We start from the raw sequence: 21,924 nt of genomic DNA on the forward strand, positions 1-21,924 counted from the left end.
TTGCCGCGTGCCGCATAGAGTGGCTCACACGTGGCACCCGCCCCCCTTAATATCAATTTTATTTTTAGTAAGATCGGACTTGGTAATTCAACAAGCCATCCTGGTGGCCCCCACCCCGTTACCCTCCCTCCTCCTCCTCCCTCCCTCTATAAATCTATACTCTGCTGCTCATGTGGTTGGAACCTACAACACCAGAGACTTGGGGGCGGCGCTGCATCCCTCCATCCCTCTCCTTCTGCCTCTCTTCTGCTTTCGGTGCCTGCTCTCCCCGCCACTCTTACCCCACGCCTCCTCCTCTCACCTTCTCCGTTCTGCCTTTTCCTCTTCGTCCTTGTGAATACGAATAAGCATTCCTGCTTGTCTCTGAAGCGCGGACTCCGGATCCTTACCTGTTTCTCAACCAACAAACCCAGATCTGCTGTTTTTCAACTGCAAAACAACCATACACATGCATATGTAATCCCACTCTTAATTCTATAAATCCATCTCGGCGGTCAAATTCCCAACCTTTCTCAGTTTTATTTATCTCGTTCAGCGAGTCGCGTGTTCAATTCCCTTTAAAACACTGATATTTACTCGCTTTGAATATATAATCAGCATCTAATAATCAATACAAGGAATTTCCGAATTTTATTAAACGATGTCCAGTTCCCTTTCATTTATGCAACTTCCGGCTCGCTCTTCTTGTGCTCTTCCCTCCATCAACAACCCTCAACTCAATGTACGCCCTTCAAATAAACTCGGAGTCAGAGTCATGCGATACTCCGGTTCGAGGAGATCGCTATGCTTGGTTGAGAAGAACATTTTTGGAAGCCGACTGCGCCCTTGCAGAGCGCCGGGATCGGAGAAGCTACACGTATGGAAGTTAGACGGCCCCGGGCGGTCTCCCAGGCTGAGAGTGGTTGTTCGATCGGCATTGTCGGCGGTGCCAGATAAGCCACTGGGTCTTTATGATCCGGCCCTGGATAAGGATTCTTGTGGGGTCGGATTCGTCGCAGAATTATCGGGCGAGAGCAGTCGCAAAACGGTGAGTGCGGCGGTTTGTTGTGAGGACTAATATTAGTGGAGATTAATGGGTTCTGTGATTTGTGGTCAGGTGACTGATGCTCTGGAGATGTTGGTGCGCATGTCACATCGAGGTGCCTGTGGGTGTGAAGCCAACACTGGAGATGGAGCCGGCATTCTTGTGGCTCTTCCTCACGAGTTTTACAAGAAGGCATGTCTTTTAAATCCTTTCGCGCCTCCCATGTCTGAGATTCATTACGATTTATGAATAGAATTCATCAACGCCTGAAGCACCCTTGTTTCTTGTTTATCGTTTGTCCTTTTTTTTTTTTAAAAAGAAAGTTGGTCGCATTTTCGAACGCTGTTAACTTTATTTTTTAAGTTCTTATCAACCAATCCTTTTATTTAATGCCATTTTGGGCTTATTATTGTTGTTGCTTTTGTTTAATAATAGGTAAATTATTATTGTTGTTGTCCTTTTTGTTTCGCTAAAATATGGATATATTTCTTAGTTCGGTCCTCTGAAGCTAAATTTTGGATCTACAATTTTTAAAGCTGAAATTTAAAAATATATCTAAAAATAAAAGTCTGAACAAATATTGAAACCTTGTAACGCTAGAAGCGTTTTAAAAATATTATCCGTACAATTTGTGTTTATTTCTTGTCCGTTTTACTGTAAGATTTCTTGGAACGTTTTGTGCTGATTATTGTCATCATCCTCGTTAATTTTTTGATCTGATTATCCTTCTCGTTATAATTATTAGAAGAAAGGGTAAAAACTTCTCTCTCCTTCCCGTTGTTCCCGTTTCTATTCGTTTTTTTTTTGGTTCAGAAGTTTTACCCCCTTTTTAAATAAGTTGATATTTGAGCGATGAAATAAAAAAAAAAAAGGGTTGAGAGTTGAGACTGATCCCCATAACAGCATCTTGACAAATTGTGGAAGGTCACAAACATGAAAGGATACGTGAATGTGTTCGAAGAGATTTTTTTTTTAAATCCATACTTTAACTGGCTGTGTATCCCTGCTTTTGCATATAAGTTATACTTTTAATTTTAATCTAGTGGTATTAGCCTCTGTTTCTCAGCTTTTATTTGCTGAAATCGTTAGGGGACTTGGCATTTTTCTGCAGGTTGCTAGGGATGTGGGATTTGAGCTTCCACCACCTGGACAATACGCTGTTGGCATGTTTTTCTTGCCTACATCAGAAAGTCGTAGGGAAGAAGGCAAAAAAATATTTAAAGAGGTAACTCTAATACTTAAGTTCGTTTGCTCTTTACCAATACAAAGGTGCCTAAAATTATATTTTCATCATTCTTATATTGGCACCTCTACTTATAGAGTTTGATCACGGCTTCTGACCTCAACATGATCTATCAAACCACACCAAAGACCAGCCTTTTGCTGAAAGATCTCTTTAATTTTCTCCAGATTTCTATTATCTTCAATTTTTCCCCCACCGTTACGTTATAATTTTGCAATGATCTTGTGGAAGTTGTAAGTGGCTTCATGTAATTGCAAACAAACCTATCAAGGAATACCTTTTTTGACCTTTCTGTTCATCTGATTTAAGCTTGTTTTTTGATGTATTAATATAATGACATTTCTTTGTAACTGTTCTTTGATTGTGTTTAAAGGTTGCAGAATCTCTTGGACACTCTGTTCTTGGTTGGCGTTCTGTGCCCACTGATAACTCAGGATTGGGCAAATCTGCCCTCCAGACAGAACCGGTCATTGAGCAAGTGTTCCTTACGCATAGTCCTCGATCAAAACTTGATCTGGAGAGACAGGTACTGGATGGATCCACGAGCAATAAGACTTCTAGGTTGTGTTGCACTGAAGCATATGAAATTGTTGAACTAGAAACTCTTGTCTATTGCTAAAATGTAAAATATGAGCAAAACCAAGTATTTCTAATTAATGAATTACTTGGGAAATCTTGTCATGGCTGAATTCTTTCCTTAAGAATTTTGCTTATCCTGCATATTATGGACTTCATTCTTGCAGATGTACATATTAAGAAAGGTCTCTATGGCAGCCATTGAATCTGCATTAAAACTCCGACTTGATGGCATTGCAGATTTCTATATCTGTTCACTTTCATCAAGGTGCGTTTTCAAAAGGAAACAGCATCTGTTTGAGAAGGAAATTATGGTTAGTGTTTGGAAATTCATTGGCCAATGCCACCTTATTATCCAATTTTGCAGGACTGTTGTTTACAAGGGTCAGTTGACTCCTGCGCAATTGAGGGATTACTATTTTGCAGACCTTGGTGATGAAAGGTTTACGAGCTACATGGCCCTGGTAAATATTTTAACCATTAACTTGTCTTCTTTCTCCACTAACTCTATACTCCAACAAACAGCATGGGAACAACCAGTAACTGAAGAGATGCAAGGTTGAGGAATGACTTCTGAGGCATTGAGGTTTGAATGATCTCTTAAGTTCTTCCACTCCCTTGATTACTGTTTGAATTTGGATGCTGGATTGGATGCAATGGGTGAGTTGGTAAGAAAGTTCATTATCAAGATAATCAATTTCTGCCCGTGCTTTCTGTGGTTACTTGGTCTGAAGGACAATTTCATTCAAGTAATGGAGGGAAAATTGTTTTGGTAAAAATTGACCCAATATTTCCAGAGATATCTACTGGCACTTTAGCATATGCTTATGCTGAAGTGATTCAGGCATTATCTTTTTAAGCATTGGTTTACATTGAGTGGTAAGAGTTGATCCTATGGACTGACAATTTGGTGTTACAAACATTCATGCAGATCCACTCACGATTTTCTACAAACACATTTCCAAGCTGGGACCGTGCTCAGCCTATGCGTGTGTTGGGCCACAATGGAGAAATCAACACACTCAGAGGCAATGTTAACTGGTATGCCCTAGAGGTGCAATGATAAACAAGATTTTATCGTGCTTAGCACCTATAAGAGTGAATGATAAATTGCAGTGCCAATTTTAAGTGGATGCATGAGCATGTGATTTCCTGGTGCCTGGTGTGAGTTAATTAAAATGGATGTAAAAGCATGGAGTGAATGTCACTGATTGCATTGTAACTGAACTCAGATACATCAGCTAATGCTTTGCATTTTGTAGGATGAAGGCACGTGAGGGTCTACTCAAGTGCAAGGAACTTGGTTTGTCGGAGAGTGAGTTGAAGAACCTTTTGCCCATTGTGGATGCAAATTCATCTGATTCAGGTGATTTTTTTTTTAAATCATATTCTTGTTTCCTCAATAGAATGTGTCAATATATTGAATTTCTGAGTTGAGTTTCATTTGCTAGCTTCTTCTTTTTTGAAGTTGTTTGAAAGCCAAAATGTAATTGATTTTCTGCCCATCTCTTGTATTTTAATTATTATATGTACGTTTGTTTTTACTTCAGGAGCATTTGATGGTGTTCTTGAATTTTTGGTTCACTCGGGAAGAAGTCTTCCTGAAGCTGTCATGATGATGATTCCTGAAGCATGGCAAAATGACAAAAATATGGACCCTGAGCGTAAAGCGTTTTATGAATACTTCTCGGCTCTCATGGAGCCATGGGATGGACCTGCTCTTATCTCATGTAAATTCATTAGAACTCTTGAGAATCATCTTTCTGTTTTTCTTGCATAACATGTATTATGGGTAATGATCATGTGGTTTATATTAATCCAACATCACTGCAGTTACCGATGGTCACTATCTTGGAGCTACTTTGGATAGGAATGGACTGCGACCTGGCCGTTTCTATGTCACCCATAGTGGAAGAGTCATAATGGCAAGTGAAGTTGGCGTTGTAGACATTCCTCCTGAAGATGTGTGTAGGAAAGGACGACTTAACCCTGGCATGATGCTTCTGGTTGATTTTGAGAAGCATATCGTTGTAAATGATGATGCCTTGAAGGAACAATATTCATTGGCAAGGCCATATGGAGAGTGGCTCAAGACGCAGAAGATTGAACTCAAAAACATAGTTGACTCTGTACATGAATCCCAAAGAGTAGCGCCAGCCATAGTAGGAGTGGTGCCTGTAAGTATAAGATGATAGTCCATGTGAAATAATGATGATTTTCTTTTAGCAATACCTTATTGTTGCTTCTTCCATAATTACAGGCATCCAATGATGACGTGAACATGGAAAGTATGGGAATTCATGGTCTATTAGCTCCACTGAAAGCATTTGGGTGAGTGATAGTTCTTTTGAATATGCTATTCAATTTAAGCATAGTACTTGCAAAGAAACTGTTTCTTATATTCTGCTCCATTGTTGCAGTTATACAGTTGAATCCTTGGAAATGTTATTGCTTCCCATGGCAAAAGATGGTGTTGAAGCTCTTGGATCAATGGGGAATGATACCCCATTAGCTGTTATGTCTAACAGAGAGAAGCTGACCTTTGAATACTTCAAGCAACTGTTTGCTCAAGTGACAAACCCACCAATCGATCCTATCCGTGAGAAAGTAGTCACTTCTATGGAATGTATGATTGGCCCAGAAGGTGATTTGACAGAAACTTCAGAGGAACAATGCCACCGTCTTTCACTTAAAGGCCCCCTTTTATCCATTGAAGAAATGGAAGCCATTAAAAAGATGAATTATAGGGGTTGGCAAAGCAAAGTTATAGACATAACTTACTCTAAAGACCGTGGCGATAGAGGATTGAAGGAAGCCTTGGACAGGATTTGTGAAGAAGCACATGATGCAATTACTGAGGGATATACAGCACTTGTGCTGTCTGATAGAGGTACTGTACTATTATGTTATATTTGTATCACAAAAAGATACAATATATAATGTACTTCCATATATTTTAATGGTTTTTCATTTATTTTGTAGCATTCTCAAGGAAGCGTGTTGCTGTGAGCTCTCTTCTGGCTGTTGGTGCTGTCCACCAACACCTAGTTAAAACACTTGAACGCACTAGAGTTGCTTTAATAGTTGAATCTGCTGAGCCACGTGAAGTGCATCATTTCTGTACCCTTGTTGGCTTTGGTGCTGATGCTATTTGCCCATACTTGGCCTTGGAGGCAATCTGGCGACTGCAAGTTGATGGAAAGATCCCACCAAAAGCAAATGGTGAATTCCACTCAAAAGGTGAGCTGGTCAAGAAGTACTTCAAAGCTAGCAACTATGGAATGATGAAGGTTCTTGCTAAGATGGGAATATCTACTTTGGCCTCTTACAAAGGTGCTCAGATCTTTGAAGCTCTAGGTCTTTCATCAGAAGTAGTTGAAAAATGCTTTGATGGTACTCCTAGTCGAGTTGAGGGTGCTACATTTGAGATGCTTGCTCAAGATGCTCTTCAACTTCATGAGTTGGCGTTCCCTTCTCGTGTTTTCTCTCCAGGAAGTGCAGAAGCTCTTGCACTGCCAAATCCTGGGGATTATCATTGGAGAAAAGGTGGTGAACTTCACCTGAACGATCCGCTTGCTATAGCAAAACTCCAAGAGGCTGCCAGAACTAACAGCAAAGATGCATATAAACAATATTCTAAGCTCATTCATGAACTAAATAAGGCTTGTAATTTGCGTGGTCTGCTAAAATTCAAAGAGTCAGCAGTGAAGATTCCTCTTGATGAAGTGGAGCCAGCTAGCGAGATAGTTAAACGATTCTGCACTGGTGCCATGAGTTATGGGTCAATATCATTGGAGGCACACTCAACACTAGCTATGGCTATGAATAAGATTGGAGGAAAATCCAACACAGGTTTGTCAAACTCCTAAATCTGACGTTAACTTTTACTCCTTTTAGATGAGAAAATGAATATTCTATAAAGTCAACGCATCTTCAAGTGCTATACAAATGTTGATGGGATATGCTCTGCTTCATTATTTTTACTTGAAGATTTCATTAGGCTTATTTTTCCCTTTTACTTCTTCTTGAGACATGGAATTCTTAATTTCTGAATCGAATTATTTATTTAAATATTTAATATTTAATTCATTAAAATTTTGCCATAGGTGAGGGAGGTGAGCAACCATCTCGCATGGAGCCTCTTCCTGATGGCTCAATGAATCCAAAAAGGAGTGCCATTAAGCAAGTTGCAAGTGGAAGATTTGGAGTTACAAGTTACTACCTTACAAATGCTGATGAACTGCAAATAAAGATGGCCCAGGTAATCATTAAAGTTTACACATTTGAAATGAGGTACTGGTTGCTTGCATCCACACTCCTGTTAAGGATTTTTGTGTATAAATATATATATTAATGACAGATCATGCTCTGACTATGCCACGTGTCTTCAATTGAAACTTAAATTTGGCCATGGTTAGGTTACATTTATTTATTATTATTATTATTATTTTTACAAATTGCAGTTTGGTAATATTGTAACCTATGAGTTGTCTTTCCTCAGGGAGCAAAGCCAGGTGAGGGAGGTGAACTTCCTGGACACAAAGTTGTAGGAGAGATTGCTGTCACCAGGAACTCAACTGCTGGGGTGGGACTTATCAGTCCTCCACCCCATCATGATATTTACTCCATTGAAGACCTTGCACAGTTGATTCATGATCTAAAGGTCTGCCCATTTATAGTTATAACTCTTTTTGGATTTTTTTGCTTAAATTTTGATAAATGAAGTTTTCTACTTGCTAAATCTCTCTCTTTGTTGATTTGTAGAATGCCAACCCCGCTGCCAGAATAAGTGTGAAGTTAGTATCTGAAGTTGGAGTGGGCATTGTTGCCAGTGGAGTTGTTAAAGGGCATGCTGATCATGTCTTGATCTCAGGTCATGACGGAGGCACAGGAGCATCTAGATGGACTGGCATAAAAAATGCTGGTCTCCCTTGGGAGCTTGGCTTGGCTGAAACCCACCAAACTTTGGTTGCAAATGACTTGCGTGGTCGCACAACTCTCCAGACAGATGGACAGCTCAAAACTGGTAGAGATGTTGCCATTGCTGCACTGCTTGGTGCTGAAGAGTTTGGTTTCAGCACCGCTCCACTCATTACTCTTGGTTGCATCATGATGCGGAAGTGCCACAAGAACACTTGTCCTGTTGGCATTGCCACTCAAGATCCAGTGCTTAGAGAGAAGTTTGGTGGAGAACCCGAGCATGTTATCAACTTTTTCTTCATGGTGGCAGAAGAGATGAGAGAAATCATGTCTCAGCTTGGATTTCATACTGTAAATGAGATGGTTGGTCGTTCAGATATGCTTGAAGTTGACAAAGAAGTAGCTAAAAGCAATGAGAAGATGGAGAACATTGATCTCTCACTGTTGCTTAGACCTGCAGCTGAATTACGGCCAGAAGCTGCTCAATATTGTGTTCAAAAACAAGATCACAGTTTGGACATGGCCTTGGACAATGAGCTAATAAGCCTGTCTAGTGCTGCTTTGGAAAAGGGTCTTCCTGTGTACATTGAAACTCCAATCTGTAATGTAAATCGTGCTGTGGGAACCATGCTTAGCCATCAGGTGACTAAACGGTACCACTTGGCTGGTCTTCCAACTGATACCATTCATATTAAATTTGCTGGAAGTGCAGGCCAGAGTTTTGGCGCATTCCTTTGTCCTGGTGTCACTTTGGAACTTGAAGGTGATAGCAATGACTATGTCGGTAAAGGATTATCTGGTGGAAAGATTGTGGTATACCCTCCCAAGGGAAGCAACTTTGATCCCAAGGAGAATATCGTAATTGGCAATGTGGCATTGTATGGTGCAACAAGTGGTGAGGCTTATTTCAATGGGATGGCAGCAGAGAGATTTTGTGTACGTAATTCTGGGGCAAAGGCTGTTGTGGAAGGTGTTGGTGATCATGGATGTGAATACATGACTGGTGGAACTGTCGTTGTACTTGGGAAAACTGGTAGAAATTTCGCGGCAGGAATGAGTGGTGGTATTGCTTATGTGCTAGATTCTGAAGAAAAATTCCGCTCTCGATGCAACCTTGAGCTTGTAGATCTAGACAAGGTTGAAGAGGAGGATATTATGACTCTTAGAATGATGATACAGCAACATCAGCGCCACACAAATAGTACACTTGCCAAAGGAGTGCTTGACAACTTTGAGAATCTTGTTCCTAAATTTATCAAAGTGTTCCCCAAGGAGTATAAACGTGCACTTGCAAAAATGAAGGCTGAGGCAGCCTCCAAAGAGGCAGTGGAGGCTGTCGCCAAAGGTGCAGAAGATCAAGATGAAGCACAACCAGTGGAAAAAGATGCTTTTGAAGAACTTAAGAAACTGGCTGCTGCATCTTTGAATGAAAAACCAAGTCAGGTGATTTGAAACATTAGCTACTTCACTCCATTTCTTGCCCTACATGTTTTATAAATGTTAAGTTATTCTATAACAACATTGTGAGTCCTTCAAAGATTGGTACATAGCTAGCTTGTGCTTGTTGCTCATATATGAAGCTGACTGATTTGGAAGATACCATTATTCTGTAGTACTGCTTTTTTAGTTGGCTGATGCCTTTGAAATTTTTCTGCAGGCTGAGCAGGCTAAAGCACCCAAAAGGCCTCGTAAAGTCGCAGATGCAGTCAAACATAGAGGTTTTGTTGCCTATGAGCGTGAGAGTGTCCAATACCGTGACCCTAATATTCGAGTGAATGACTGGAAAGAAGTCATGGAGGAGGGGAAGCCTGGTCCCCTTTTGAAGACTCAATCAGCTCGTTGCATGGACTGTGGCACTCCTTTCTGTCATCAGGTGTGATTTGCCAATTCTGTGAAATTTTGCATTTAAAATTACAGAGTTCACTTTTTATTTGGGGTTGTGGGTAAACTAAATAACAAATTTATTTGCATGAAACTGCAGGAAAATTCTGGTTGTCCTCTTGGGAATAAAATACCTGAATTTAATGAGTTAGTATACCAGAATAGGTGGCGTGAAGCATTAGATCGCCTTCTTGAGACAAACAACTTTCCAGAGTTTACAGGTCGGGTGTGCCCAGCACCTTGTGAAGGTGCTTGTGTTTTGGGCATCATTGAGGATCCTGTATCTATAAAAAGTATTGAATGTTCCATCATAGACAAAGCTTTTGAGGAGGGGTGGATGGTGCCAAGACCTCCATCTAAGAGAACTGGGTAAGCTATTTTCTTTAGTACACATTCAGATTGTCTTTTTGCATGCTTGTGCTCCTTTTCAGTGTGATGGATATGATGAATACGTGATATTCTGCCATTATACTGTGGAAAGGTGTTGCAAATTGCAATCATCGATGAGCTCAACAACATTGCTTTTTAATATCTATTGATGCAGGAAAAGAGTTGCCATTGTTGGAAGTGGACCGGCAGGTTTGGCCACAGCTGATCAACTAAATAAAATGGGGCATACAGTAACTGTATATGAAAGAGCTGATAGGATTGGAGGGCTTATGATGTATGGGGTCCCCAACATGAAAGCTGACAAGGTGGATATAGTTCAGCGGCGGGTTAACCTTATGGCTGATGAGGGAGTCAACTTTGTGGTGGATGCCAATGTTGGAGTTGATCCATTATTCTCTCTTGATCGGCTTCGAGAAGAAAATGATGCTATTGTGTTAACTGTAGGAGCTACAAAGCCAAGGTGAGACACAACACAGGATTTCCAATTATTTTCCACCAAGCGCAATGTTTTCTATAATTTTTTTCTAGACCAGTTGGAAACCGTTTGCTTATAATTGTTGTTATTTGTCCCTCAGGGATCTTCCCGTACCAGGACGGGATCTGTCAGGAATTCACTTTGCCATGGAATTTCTTCATGCAAACACCAAAAGCTTGCTTGATAGTAATCTGGAGGACAGAAATTATATTTCTGCCAAGGGTAAAAAGGTGGTTGTCATTGGTGGGGGTGACACTGGCACAGATTGCATTGGGACGTCTATTCGTCATGGGTGTAGGAGCGTTGTGAATTTAGAGCTGCTTCCTCAGCCACCACAAACTAGGGCCCCAGGCAACCCTTGGCCACAGGTTAAATCCATTTTTCCTTAAGTCGTAGCTTTTTGCTTTTTTCCCCCCAAGCTTAACTAGTGAATGATTGGTCCTTTCACGTGCCAGTGCTAAAGACTATTTGTTATTTCATTTACTTGAATGGCCGATGATGTTCTTGAGAATATTCCACCTTGTATCATTAATTGCCTTCCTTAGTGTTTCGATTGACTTAGATTAGTGAACATTGACAGTAATTGCAGCTGTTTTCTTACAAGTAATTCAGCCTTTTGCATTTGAAACGGAATGGCATGGTTAGTATTTTGTTTAACCAACTAGTGTTTCTTGAATGCAGTGGCCTCGCATATTCCGTGTAGATTATGGGCACCAGGAAGCTGCTACTAAATTCGGGAAAGATCCAAGATCTTATGAGGTTCTAACCAAGCGTTTTGTGGGGGATGAGAATGGAATCTTGAAAGGACTTGAAGTGGTACGCGTGCGCTGGGAGAAGGATGAAACTGGCAAGTTTCAATTTAAGGAAATTGAGGGTTCTGAGGAGATTATTGAGGCTGACTTAGTTTTTTTAGCCATGGGCTTCCTTGGCCCCGAGTCCGTAAGTATTCGTCATATTTTTAAGCTATAAAAACTCCGACTTCTTGTTACACTTCGAGTCCCACTAATCTGGGTGCTTTGCTTTTTACAGACAATTGCGGACAAGTTGGGGATGGAGAAAGACAACAGGTCAAACTTCAAGGCAGATTATGGCCGCTTCTCAACCAGTGTGAAAGGGGTCTTTGCTGCTGGTGATTGTCGCCGTGGCCAATCCCTTGTGGTATGGGCAATCTCAGAGGGACGACAAGCTGCTACTCAAGTTGACAAGTACCTCCTTGAAGAAGAGAGGGAACACATGGCCGGGAACCAGGAGGAACTTAAGAGGCAGGAAGACCTTGCCAGGAAGCACCTGGACAGCGGTAAACACACAGTAATGACATGAAAAGTTCGCATGATTTTTCATCTCGTATAGTACCAAAGGGAAGTGCACAGTATAATCAATATGTTTCCAAGGGATCTCCCAAGATGGGATCTGGATTTTATTTGGCTTTCCGTAGGCATTCTTTGTTGGTACGCCAAAAGGGCCAGAATAATACGATATTTTGTCTTCGGTGTTGGTAGTTTTTGGGGGTATATAATTTCTGCATATTGAATCTTTGTTTATAGCTTTTATGCAGGCTCTTTGTTGGAAAGGTTAGCTATTTTAGCAGTTGATGTAATGTACAGTTTGCTATTTAGTTATTGAAGTATTGCTTGCATTATTTAGTCCTCTTAGTGAGTGAATAGGTTCTTGAGGGCTCTTGATCTGTAACTTCGTTTTCCGTTTAGCAAATTGCAGGGAATAATTCGGCTGTTTGTATCCTGAAATTTTCAGCTTAAGAAAACCCATAAATGATCATTCATAGGCAGAATCGGGTTGCGCTCGCTATAACCCAGTGCTTTTCTTATATTTTGTTTGAAAAATAGTAAAATATTTTTAATATGTGAAAGTATACGCACATATTAATTGAACAAATATTCTCTGATAAATTCTACTGATCAAAATTGCAGAATATTTTTAGTTGTTTCTTCATAAACATTCTGCAATTTTCGTTTCTTTATTCTTGTTTTGTGTTTACGCTCAGCTGTTCAAGCAATTTAATGTGGTTGCTTACTCCAGCCATCGATGTCAACGTTACTAAATTATGAAATATGGTTAAGTTGGGCACACACACCATCTTCTACTCTAGTTAAGGTGCTTTAACCCGAATAAGGGACATATAATAAAAAGAAAGGAACATCATGATCATTGTGATCGAGACTCGTGCATTTCCGCTCCACAATCTCCCGGGAGGGCGTAGCTGTGGAGGTGAGAAAGGTATGTAATCTATAACTGCAGAATTTTATAAATATGATACACAATTCATTCAGCTCATCCAACTTCACATAGACATGATAGAAAAGAACATAACCAAAAAAAAAAAAAAAGGATGAACGTAACCCGACAGTAGTTTTTTAATTGATCAATGACATAAGAGGACAAGACACACGGCATAAGCATAAAGTTTAAAACCGCATATGATAGTGGCAAATCAAAAGAGTAAATTGGCAAACCGAAAGTCAGTACTCAGTAGTCCTCCACTCCACAACATGAACATTCGCTTCCTCCTCCTCTTCTACATTCTTCCTCCAGCAAGCATAGAAACATGCTCAGACGCCGTTTGTCAGGACGATAACCTGACAGTCCGATTCCCGTTTCGAATCCAACAGAGTCAGCAGCAGCCAAAGTCGTGTGGTTATCCAGGTTTTGATGTATCTTGCAGTAACCAAGGCCAAACACAGCTGAAACTCCCATCCTCTGGGGGAGAATTCAATATCCGAGGAATAGATTATGCAGCACAAGAACTATGGATCAATGATCCCGAGAACTGCCTCCCAAAACGCATTCTCTCCCTCAATCTCACTGGATCTCCATTTAGCGGCGTTTATTATCAAGATTTCTCATTCTTCAACTGTTCCTCGGAGTATCTCAAGTATCGGTATACCCCAATAGCTTGCCTTAGCAATTCCAACTATACTGTTTTTGCCACGTCTTCCAGATCGGTTTTCAGGCACTTGTTGGCAGTTTGTAGTTTCATTGCCACCGTTAGGGTTCCGGTTCAGCAGCCGTTTTACGAGCACGTATCGTCGTCAGACCTGAGCGATGACCTCCGGCTGTCGTGGGATTCGCCGCCGTGTGGGAAGTGCGAGTCCCGTGGTGGGCGGTGTGGGTTCCAGATCAATTCCACTGCTGACATTGCTTGCTCCTACTTTCCTTCCCAAGGTACGTTCTACCCCGCACATCCAAACGCACCTTGTAATTTTCTACTGTTTTCTCTCTCCCGTTTCTGTTATTGCTTTTATAATATTCCGTTGACGTTGCCTTGGCTTTACTATTTGATAACAAAGTCAAATATATCAATCATGAGTGATAAAAATTGCTCAAAAAATCATGAATAACAAAAAATAAAATTGGAAAATTTATGGGGGATATTTTCCCATTTTTTTTAATCAATTACAGAGAAACAATCTTCATTTCAAACTATTGTTTCTATGAGCACTTCATCCCTTCCAAGTTTTTTCGACCCTCGGGGGGGAAAAAAGACATCGCATATGTTAACATGCTTATTACTCAACGGGATTGCAAAGAATATTTCAGATTGGATGGCAGCAATATGTGGAAGATAACGAAGAGAAAACAACACATCTTATTTCAGATTGGACTGCAAAGAATATCTCAGGTTGGGAAAGCTAGCTAGCTGCTAGTATCATGCGGAGCGTTAATTAATTAATTAGCACGAGTAAATAATATTAACTTCGATAGAACGTGGCGCTGGTGGATCGGTTTTTAAATTATTTGCAGTGGTGAGCTGGAAGTGGCGTTCTCTTCTCTGTTTTTTTAATTTTCTATTGTCGGTTTCTTTTAATTCTAATTTGACAATCTCAACACCGACCCATAACGTCAATTATCCTCCACTATGTATTGTCTGCAAAAGTCTTTACTTTTTTAATTTTTTTATTCTAAGGTGAAACTAATCAGTAATTACCTCAGTCAATGCTTTATGCTGGGCTTTTGATTATTGGACCGACTAAATGCATTAGCCAATTTAAGAAGTCTACACGGACAAGTCCGATTTCCAACCTGAAAAATGAAAGTGAAAGCAAAATTTTCATTGAAACCCCTTCAATTGTCTGATGGTAATTGGGGAGGAAAGTTGAAAAGTTTTCAGGTATTCCCTTTCCCTCTTAAATCTTCCAAATTGTTTTTCAACCTAAGTTTTCCAACTGTTCATTTTCTTCTATCGTCCAGCTTTCTCTCCTTTCTTATTCAGCTCTCACGCCTTCTTTCAAAAATGAGCTGTTGATTATATTAAAGATGTGATTTGAAAGGGGTGTGATTTGTTTTAACTAAGTACGTTTGAAGGTTGATAGGAGGCTAAACAAGCTAAAAATATATATAAAAAGACGGAGATCAACACTAATATTAAAGATAAAATATAAACTAGGTTACAATATTAACTGTTTACTTACAAGTCTAAATAACGTGACTTATGTTTTAAATTTCATGAAATTTATGAGGTTCACCTCTTGGAAATAAAAGAGATAAGATTTTCAAAATATAAATTCAAACTATCACTTGCCCCCTTTTGCTTATGGAAAACTATCAAAATGAACTCTAATTGCAAATAAACGCTGGGACAGTTTGCACCCAAAAATTTTAAAATGAGTTGTTTTCGTAGTTTGACCAATGTGTCGAACTATTGATAGCTAGCATAGCATTATTCAAAAACGTTGCACTGAAATGTATACCCCGAAGTGCTGGAATAAATGTTAATCCCCGTGAATGAAACTGTGGTAATGGCGGCAGGGATTTCAAAGGGAGCACGTTATGCCATAGGCATAGGCATTGGAGTGCCGGCTATGTTGGGCCTCATCGGGATGCTGTATTACGTCGGCGAGAGGTGTAGAAGGGTCGAGACATATGTTGGGCCGGAACCGCAGTCCGCAATGGCGTCGGGCCTTGATGGGCCGACGATAGAGTCGTACCCAAAACAAGTGGTGGGAGAGGCGGAGGAAGGGAGGTGCCCAATATGCCTGAGCGAGTACAGGCCCAACGAGACGCTCAAGACCATACCTGCATGCCTCCACTCCTTCCATTCTCACTGCATCGACGCATGGCTTCCCTTGAATGCTTCCTGCCCTCTTTGCAGGAAGATTAGTTCTTGTTGACTGTTGAGCTGGCGTTGAACCTCTACACCCACAAGCTTCCAGTTTCCATGGTTGTACTTCTCCAACAATTGCTGACGAGGTGAGACCTAGTGCAGAGACCACCACGTGTCTCAACTCTACTATCTCATTTTCAAGGGCTGTAAATTGATGTCTCTACCACTCTGCCTGTCAAGGAGTCAAATAGATCTTTCTTGCTGCACTTGACAATTTCAAGCAACCAAACTGCTCTCCTTTTTTCATTAAAAAAAAGAAAAGAGTGAATGAGTGTACATAATTCAACGCACAATAACATTTCCATAAGCAAAAGGTTTTGATAATATGATTATTTTAATTAAAAACAATTAACTAGTTACATTCATTCATGAATCACTTCCAACTTTAAAATTTTAAATCTTGTCGAAACAACCGAAACTGAACTCAAAGGAGATGCTGAGCCAAAGGAATTAGGAGGAATTGTTAGATTGTTTTCATCTCCTTCTTGCATCTGTACCACAATGTTCATGGAAGGGCGATTTATTGGATTCCACTGGATGCCCCAAAGTCCCACAACTGCTAGTTTTTTAATAATGTTATTGTCTCCATCATCCTCAATTTGGACATGCATGTCTCTCGCTTCAAGCAAATTATAAACCCATCCAGGATATAGAATCTGGCAAGTCCCATCAATTGATATATCTATATTTTTTCTTCCTCCAATAACTTCAACATTCCAAAACTATAAATGTCAGATTTGTAACTCACACTTCCAAAGTTTCTTGACAAAACTTCAGGTGCTATGTAGCCCAGAGTTCCTTTGGCTGCAGTAATAGAGACCGTGCTTTGATTTTTTGAACATAATTTGGCTAAACCAAAATCAATAATTTTGGGAATGAAATTGTCATCTAATAACACATTAGACAGATTGATGTCAAAGTGAAGAATACGGTTATCACAACCATAATGTAGATACTCAATCCCTTTAGCTATTCCAAGAACAATGTGTTGTAGTCTCTCCCAACCAAGGAAGTTCTCCTTATCTAGTGGATTTATGTGGTTTTGTAACGAACCATTGGGGAAGAAATTATAAACAAGAGCATGGTGAAATCCATCCGCACAAAAACCAAGCATGCGAGCCACATTGACATGATGGATTTTTGCCATGGTTCCCACTTCGTTGATGAACTCTGTTCCATCTCCCTCCACATTATTGAGTATCTTTACTGCAACTGAAATTTCGTTGGAGAGTTTACCCTTGAACACTGCTCCATGAGCTCCTTCACCTAACTTGTCCTTCAAGTGATTTGTGATTCTATAAATATCAGCATAAGAGAATCTAGTGGGTCTGAATGCCCTGTAATCCTGTAAAAACTTTTCCACTCTCGCTTGATCCTCTCCTTTGATTCTAAAATAGCGGTAGATTTTATAGAATGCAAAGAAAAGCAGCGCCAGAACAGCTGAACCAACAGGCACGCCTGCGCGATGATCATTGATAATTCCTTGCTAGTAAAAAAGTTGTAGAAAAAGAAAATGCTTAAAAGAGAGAAGTGATCTCACCTATAGCAGCGTAGAGTATCTTACTGATAGGTTTGGGAGGGCGGTCATAGCATTGGATAGCATCTTCTGTACCGTTGTTGTTCAACTCACATAATTTGCCTCCGGCTTCGCACTCACTGCAATCAGGTTTATACCACCATAAAGTCCAAACATTTGGGTCTCTGTCCCAAAAGTGTGATGGAATTATGTTAAACATCCTGGTGCAGGATATTAGGCCCGAATCAAGGAGCGTTTCCTCAGAGGCTGCGACGTATGGGCAGGAGAACTCATTTGGAGGACAATTAAAGAAATAGGTGACAAATGAATTTGATTCAAATGGAGACGATCTAAATTGGAAAGGAGAAATTGAAGAATGGTTGAGCTTCAGAAGCTGCCTGGGAAGGCAATTTTCTGTGTCAGATATGGACACATAGTTATAATTGTAATCTATGAGATTAACCCTGAATTGGATTGGAAGTGGAAGTGCAGGAAGCTCAAGCAGCGTGTGATGTTCGTGACAAGTGTTATCAAACCCAGGATAGCCACAAGGATCGGGATCGATATATTTGCGTCGGAAAGGAAACCAATTTGGAGGGCCATGACGTCCACATCGTGATTCTCTGCACTCATCAATACGGCAAAGCCCATGTTGCTAAGTTCCAGCGATATCATCAGCAGCAGCAGCAACCAGCAAGATTTGGGATACCGCATCATCGTTGAACCAGGAAGGAAACTGTGAAATTCAACTTGAGGTGAAGCTTTGATTTGTGGTTTCTAGGAGAGAGGCAACATTAACATCACAATTAGTCTCGGGCTTGACTAATCCCAACCATTTGACAAGTCAACAATGCGAATAGGAGGAATGCATAAGTAGACCCCATACTTCTCCGTTATTATCTGTATTTCTTGACTAGCGGTTGCCATTTGGAAATCACACAAAACGATTCAGTTCCAGCGATATCAGCAGCAACAACCAGAAAGATTTAGGATTCCACATCGTCGGTGAACCAACAGGGGAATTGCGAAATTCAACTTGAGGTTAAGCTCTATTTTGTGGGTTTTAAACAGACTTCCGTGCAATTTGTGTAGGATCCCAATGGCAGAAAGGCAACCTCCAACATTTGACAAGTCAACCATGTGAACAAAAGAAATTAAACATGCATATATACATAATAGCCGCCAACCTTAGTTAATATTCGAATTCCTGACTAGCACACGCGGTTGGAAATATCAGAAATATGGTTCCATCCTCCATGTGGAAACAATGGGAAGGCAAAGTATTGTTCCATTACTCTCCAGGATTTTGGGTGTTGTGGATCTTTATCATCCCCCTTGCCTTGCAAACATGTACTGCGAAGCACCATCAACATTGCGCTCCTTCTTCCTATGGCAAACTCCCCAACATAAGCTACCCATTTCGATTAAAGCAAGACCCGGGCAAGTGTGGCGAGCGCGAATATGAGTTGGATTGTGTCAACAACGTTGCCGTCTTACGTTTGAATTATGCGGAGTACACTGTAGAGGCGATCAACTACAACAATTACACCATCAGACTGGTCGATCCTGGCATTCAAGAGGCTAATTGCTCCTCCATGCCTCGCTGTCTTTTGTTTAATTCCAATTTCAGTGGTTTCTCCTCATCCCAAGGCGAGGAATTTCATTCAGACAATGAACAAGTGGATCCTTATCAACCCGCCCAAGCGAGAAATTACGACGGCTGGGCCTTGATCTTCCGCGATCTATTGCAGCCTATAATTTACCTGAGGTGTGCGGATCCTGTGAGGGACGATGCTTCGTATGTAGATACCGCATCATGCCTTGACGATTCCAATACGTACGCTGTTGTTGGGAACATAGACCTTGCAAGTTGGAGGCCTGGTTGTCGTGTGAAGGCAGTCTCTCCTACTTCCTCGACATGGTCTTCCGTTGCGGACGGCGGTAGTGCTCATCTTAATGTTTCATACAAGGATATTCATAGGCAACTATCCTTCGGATTCGAGCTTTCCTGGATGCATTTTGTTTGTCGTTCTCAATGTGGTTCCAAACCTTGCTACTTCAACTACACCGTCGGAGGCACCCAGTGCCACTTTGAGCACTCACTGCTATTACATCAATGGAGGGGCCCACTCCTGAGGTAAGAAGATTGCTTCATAATCCATTTCTATCCAGTTTTCGTCAATTTCGAAGATCGGCAACCTGATTTTTTTTTTTTTTCTAATTTGTGGATTGTTGCAGGAATTTTCACAAGGATTGCCATTTACACGAAAAGTATATAACCTTGTCTTCTTAATTATTATCCGCTTCTCATATTGGTACCTGATTGCATTTTCTATTTATCTTTGGCCTTCTGCCATTATACTAATTTGATTAGATCCTTTCCTATATTTAGTGTGTCAATATAATGCCCATATAAAATGTTTGTATTGTTTGATACAATTAGTGACATGAACCCACATAACCATGGATAACAATGTCTTATGCATTGTATTCGTTCGCGCCTTTTATCTGGTTAGACCTGTTTTTCTCTTTCTTTATAATAAATTAATAATTTGTTCTTTTAACAGTTCCTCTTTTTCTAGAACTATGAATGATATATCTATTGACAGTTGTGAAATTTTCTTGGCAGCTTCTCTTTCCGGCACTGTAACTGGTATGCCCATTGCCCTTGCCTTTTCTGACCAATATACCCTTTTCCCTCGTAAATTAAAGCAGTCCCTTCCTTTGTCTCCTTACTTCCTCCATATTCTCGTACTTTTCTTTTGGAGTATTGAAATTGTGTATGCATATAGCAATGTAAGTCAGAATTAGAAGATGCGGTCAAGATTCTTTATCTTAACGATGCAGCTTCTTTTGACTGTTTTATTCATACATTCACACAGGATTGGCGTGGTTAATTACATTTCGGCACATACATCTTGACAATGCAAATGCATTTAATAGAGCAATTGCGGTTGGATATTATGGCCTACCATCATTTTTAGCAGCTAGATTTTTGTTTGGGGCTACGCTTCTGATTGCCATATTGATTCATAAATGGAGGAGGAGACATCTTTCGGTTTATGAAAATATTGAGAACTTCCTGCAAGATAAAGAACTTGTGCCTATAAGATACTCCTACAAAGAAATCAAGAAGATGACAAATAATTTCAAGATCAAATTGGGTCAAGGGGGCTTCGGTTCTGTACACAAGGGGAATCTGCGTAGTGGGCCTTACGTAGCCATAAAAATGTTGGGTGCGACCAAAACTAATTGGCAAGAGTTTATCAATGAAGTAGCAACTATTGGAAGAATTCATCACGTGAATGTGGTTCGGCTCATTGGGTATTGTGTTGATGGGTCAAAACGTGCTCTTGTTTATGAATTTATGTCCAATAGCTCTCTGGACAAACATAGTTTCTTAAAGGCAGGAGGCATCACTCTAAACTATGAGAAAATATATGAAATATCTCTTGCAGTAGCCAATGGAATAATGTATCTTCATCAAGGTTGTGATATGCAAATTTTACATTTTGATATCAAACCTCATATTCTTCTTGATGAAAACTTCACTCCTAAAGTTTCAGATTTTGGACTTGCAAAGCTTTATCCTGTGAATGATAGTATGGTTACCTTAACTACTGCAAGAGGAACACTAGGTTACATGGCTCCAGAATTGTTTTATGAGAATATTGGAAGAGTTTCTTATAAATCTGATGTTTACAGTTTTGGCATGCTTTTAATGGAAATGGCAAGTAAGAGGAAGAATTCTAACCCCAATGCAGAGCACTCAAGCCAAGCTTACTTCCCCTTTTGGATTTATGATCAATTTAGCGAGGAGAGAGATATAGAATGGAAGATGCCACAGAGGAGGAAAAGAAGCTGGCAAAGAAGATGTTTATAACTGCACTGTGGTGTATCCAATTGAAGACTCAGGATCGGCCTTCAATGAGCGAGGTGATAAAGATGCTGGAAGGGAAATTAGAAAGTTTAGAGATACCACCGAGGCCTTCCTTTTATCCTGATGAAATTGCTGGCAAAGATGTTGGAGTCAGCACTAGCACAACACTTACAAGTAGCTTTAGTTGTGACACCAGTGACCTTACACCACTGTGTAACTGAGCTGATATTGTACAATATATCTACTGTGGAAGGAAAAGTTGTTTTCATCTTTTTTGTTTTACACCTATATGTATTTCATTCTTGTATATATGTGTGTGTGTGTGTGTGGATATAATATATGTATTTAGGGGTTTAAATGTCAACTCTGTTAAGAAGTCAAATAGTTGGGCTTGATAATTTGAAATGACCAGCTCCAGCTCTCCAAGACTGAACCAAATTGAACTTCTGCTTTTTATTTGTTTATTTATTTGGAAGAGACATACGGAAAGGAGGGTGGAATTGACCATGACCACAGAACTCTTGTAAGAAGCATCAACCTTCAATCAATTAATCTAAATAATTTTTCGGTTAATATTTATTTAACCACCCTAAATATCATGAATGGATCATTTCACGCTGCAGCTTGCGGACTTTGGAGATCAGTTTCTCATATTTAAATTGTTTCTTTTAAATCAACTAATTAGTATTCCACAAGTTCTCTGAGACTCCTTTGACAAGATCGATCATTATTTATTTTTTGTAATGTTGCAATCACGTGTGTAGTTAGTTGAGCCACCCGTGCTATTGCACCAATGTAAGTAACAGTGCACGGCATATCTGCTTTAAAAATGAAAAAACAGAAAAGGAAACAATGAGATATGATATATTTGTATACATTCAGAGAGATGAAATATGTTAG

At 40.1% G+C, this 21,924-nt stretch overlaps 3 protein-coding genes and 1 pseudogene across 5 annotated transcripts; 3 read left to right on the forward strand and 1 right to left on the reverse strand.

Annotated features, from left to right (window-relative positions):
- Positions 1-174: 174 nt before the first annotated feature.
- Positions 175-12,254, forward strand: LOC129294472 (glutamate synthase [NADH], amyloplastic). Of its 3 annotated transcripts, XM_054932877.1 has the most exons (22): positions 175-1,027; positions 1,097-1,216; positions 2,136-2,249; positions 2,641-2,793; positions 3,011-3,111; positions 3,211-3,307; positions 3,775-3,884; positions 4,106-4,209; positions 4,394-4,573; positions 4,677-5,020; positions 5,104-5,174; positions 5,264-5,733; positions 5,826-6,695; positions 6,950-7,104; positions 7,345-7,506; positions 7,608-9,206; positions 9,421-9,636; positions 9,745-10,013; positions 10,189-10,494; positions 10,610-10,877; positions 11,191-11,448; positions 11,539-12,254. In XM_054932877.1, the coding sequence occupies exons 1-22, from the start codon at positions 641-643 to the stop codon at positions 11,827-11,829; spliced, it is 6,645 nt and encodes a 2,214-aa protein (XP_054788852.1). In that variant the 5' UTR covers positions 175-640; the 3' UTR covers positions 11,830-12,254. The 3 variants fall into 3 exon arrangements, with proteins under 3 accessions (XP_054788852.1, XP_054788853.1, XP_054788854.1); XM_054932878.1 differs by lacking the exons at positions 175-1,027; positions 1,097-1,216; positions 2,136-2,249; ... (1 more) ...; positions 3,011-3,111; positions 3,211-3,307 and adding an exon at positions 3,338-3,503; XM_054932879.1 differs by lacking the exons at positions 175-1,027; positions 1,097-1,216; positions 2,136-2,249; ... (1 more) ...; positions 3,011-3,111; positions 3,211-3,307 and adding an exon at positions 3,352-3,511.
- A 436-nt stretch (positions 12,255-12,690) lies between these two features.
- LOC129294476 (putative RING-H2 finger protein ATL21A) lies at positions 12,691-15,954 on the forward strand. Its single transcript, XM_054932886.1, has 2 exons — positions 12,691-13,689; positions 15,274-15,954. The coding sequence occupies exons 1-2, from the start codon at positions 12,945-12,947 to the stop codon at positions 15,633-15,635; spliced, it is 1,107 nt and encodes a 368-aa protein (XP_054788861.1). The 5' UTR covers positions 12,691-12,944; the 3' UTR covers positions 15,636-15,954.
- On the reverse strand, positions 15,933-17,858 carry LOC129294545 (rust resistance kinase Lr10-like; annotated as a pseudogene).
- Positions 17,859-18,371: 513 nt separating this feature from the next.
- On the forward strand, positions 18,372-21,305 carry LOC129294475 (L-type lectin-domain containing receptor kinase IX.1-like). Its single transcript, XM_054932885.1, is given in 5 exon segments — positions 18,372-19,281; positions 19,383-19,415; positions 19,712-19,797; positions 20,027-20,971; positions 20,974-21,305. Coding segments are annotated over 5 exon segments (2,232 nt in total). The 5' UTR covers positions 18,372-18,385; the 3' UTR covers positions 21,246-21,305.
- The last annotated feature ends 619 nt before the right edge of the window (positions 21,306-21,924 follow it).

This window comes from Prosopis cineraria, unplaced genomic scaffold, assembly GCF_029017545.1.
Source record: "Prosopis cineraria cultivar Desert tree isolate PC_DT_omini unplaced genomic scaffold, ASM2901754v1 PC15, whole genome shotgun sequence".
Classification (NCBI taxonomy): Eukaryota; Viridiplantae; Streptophyta; class Magnoliopsida; order Fabales; family Fabaceae; genus Prosopis; species Prosopis cineraria.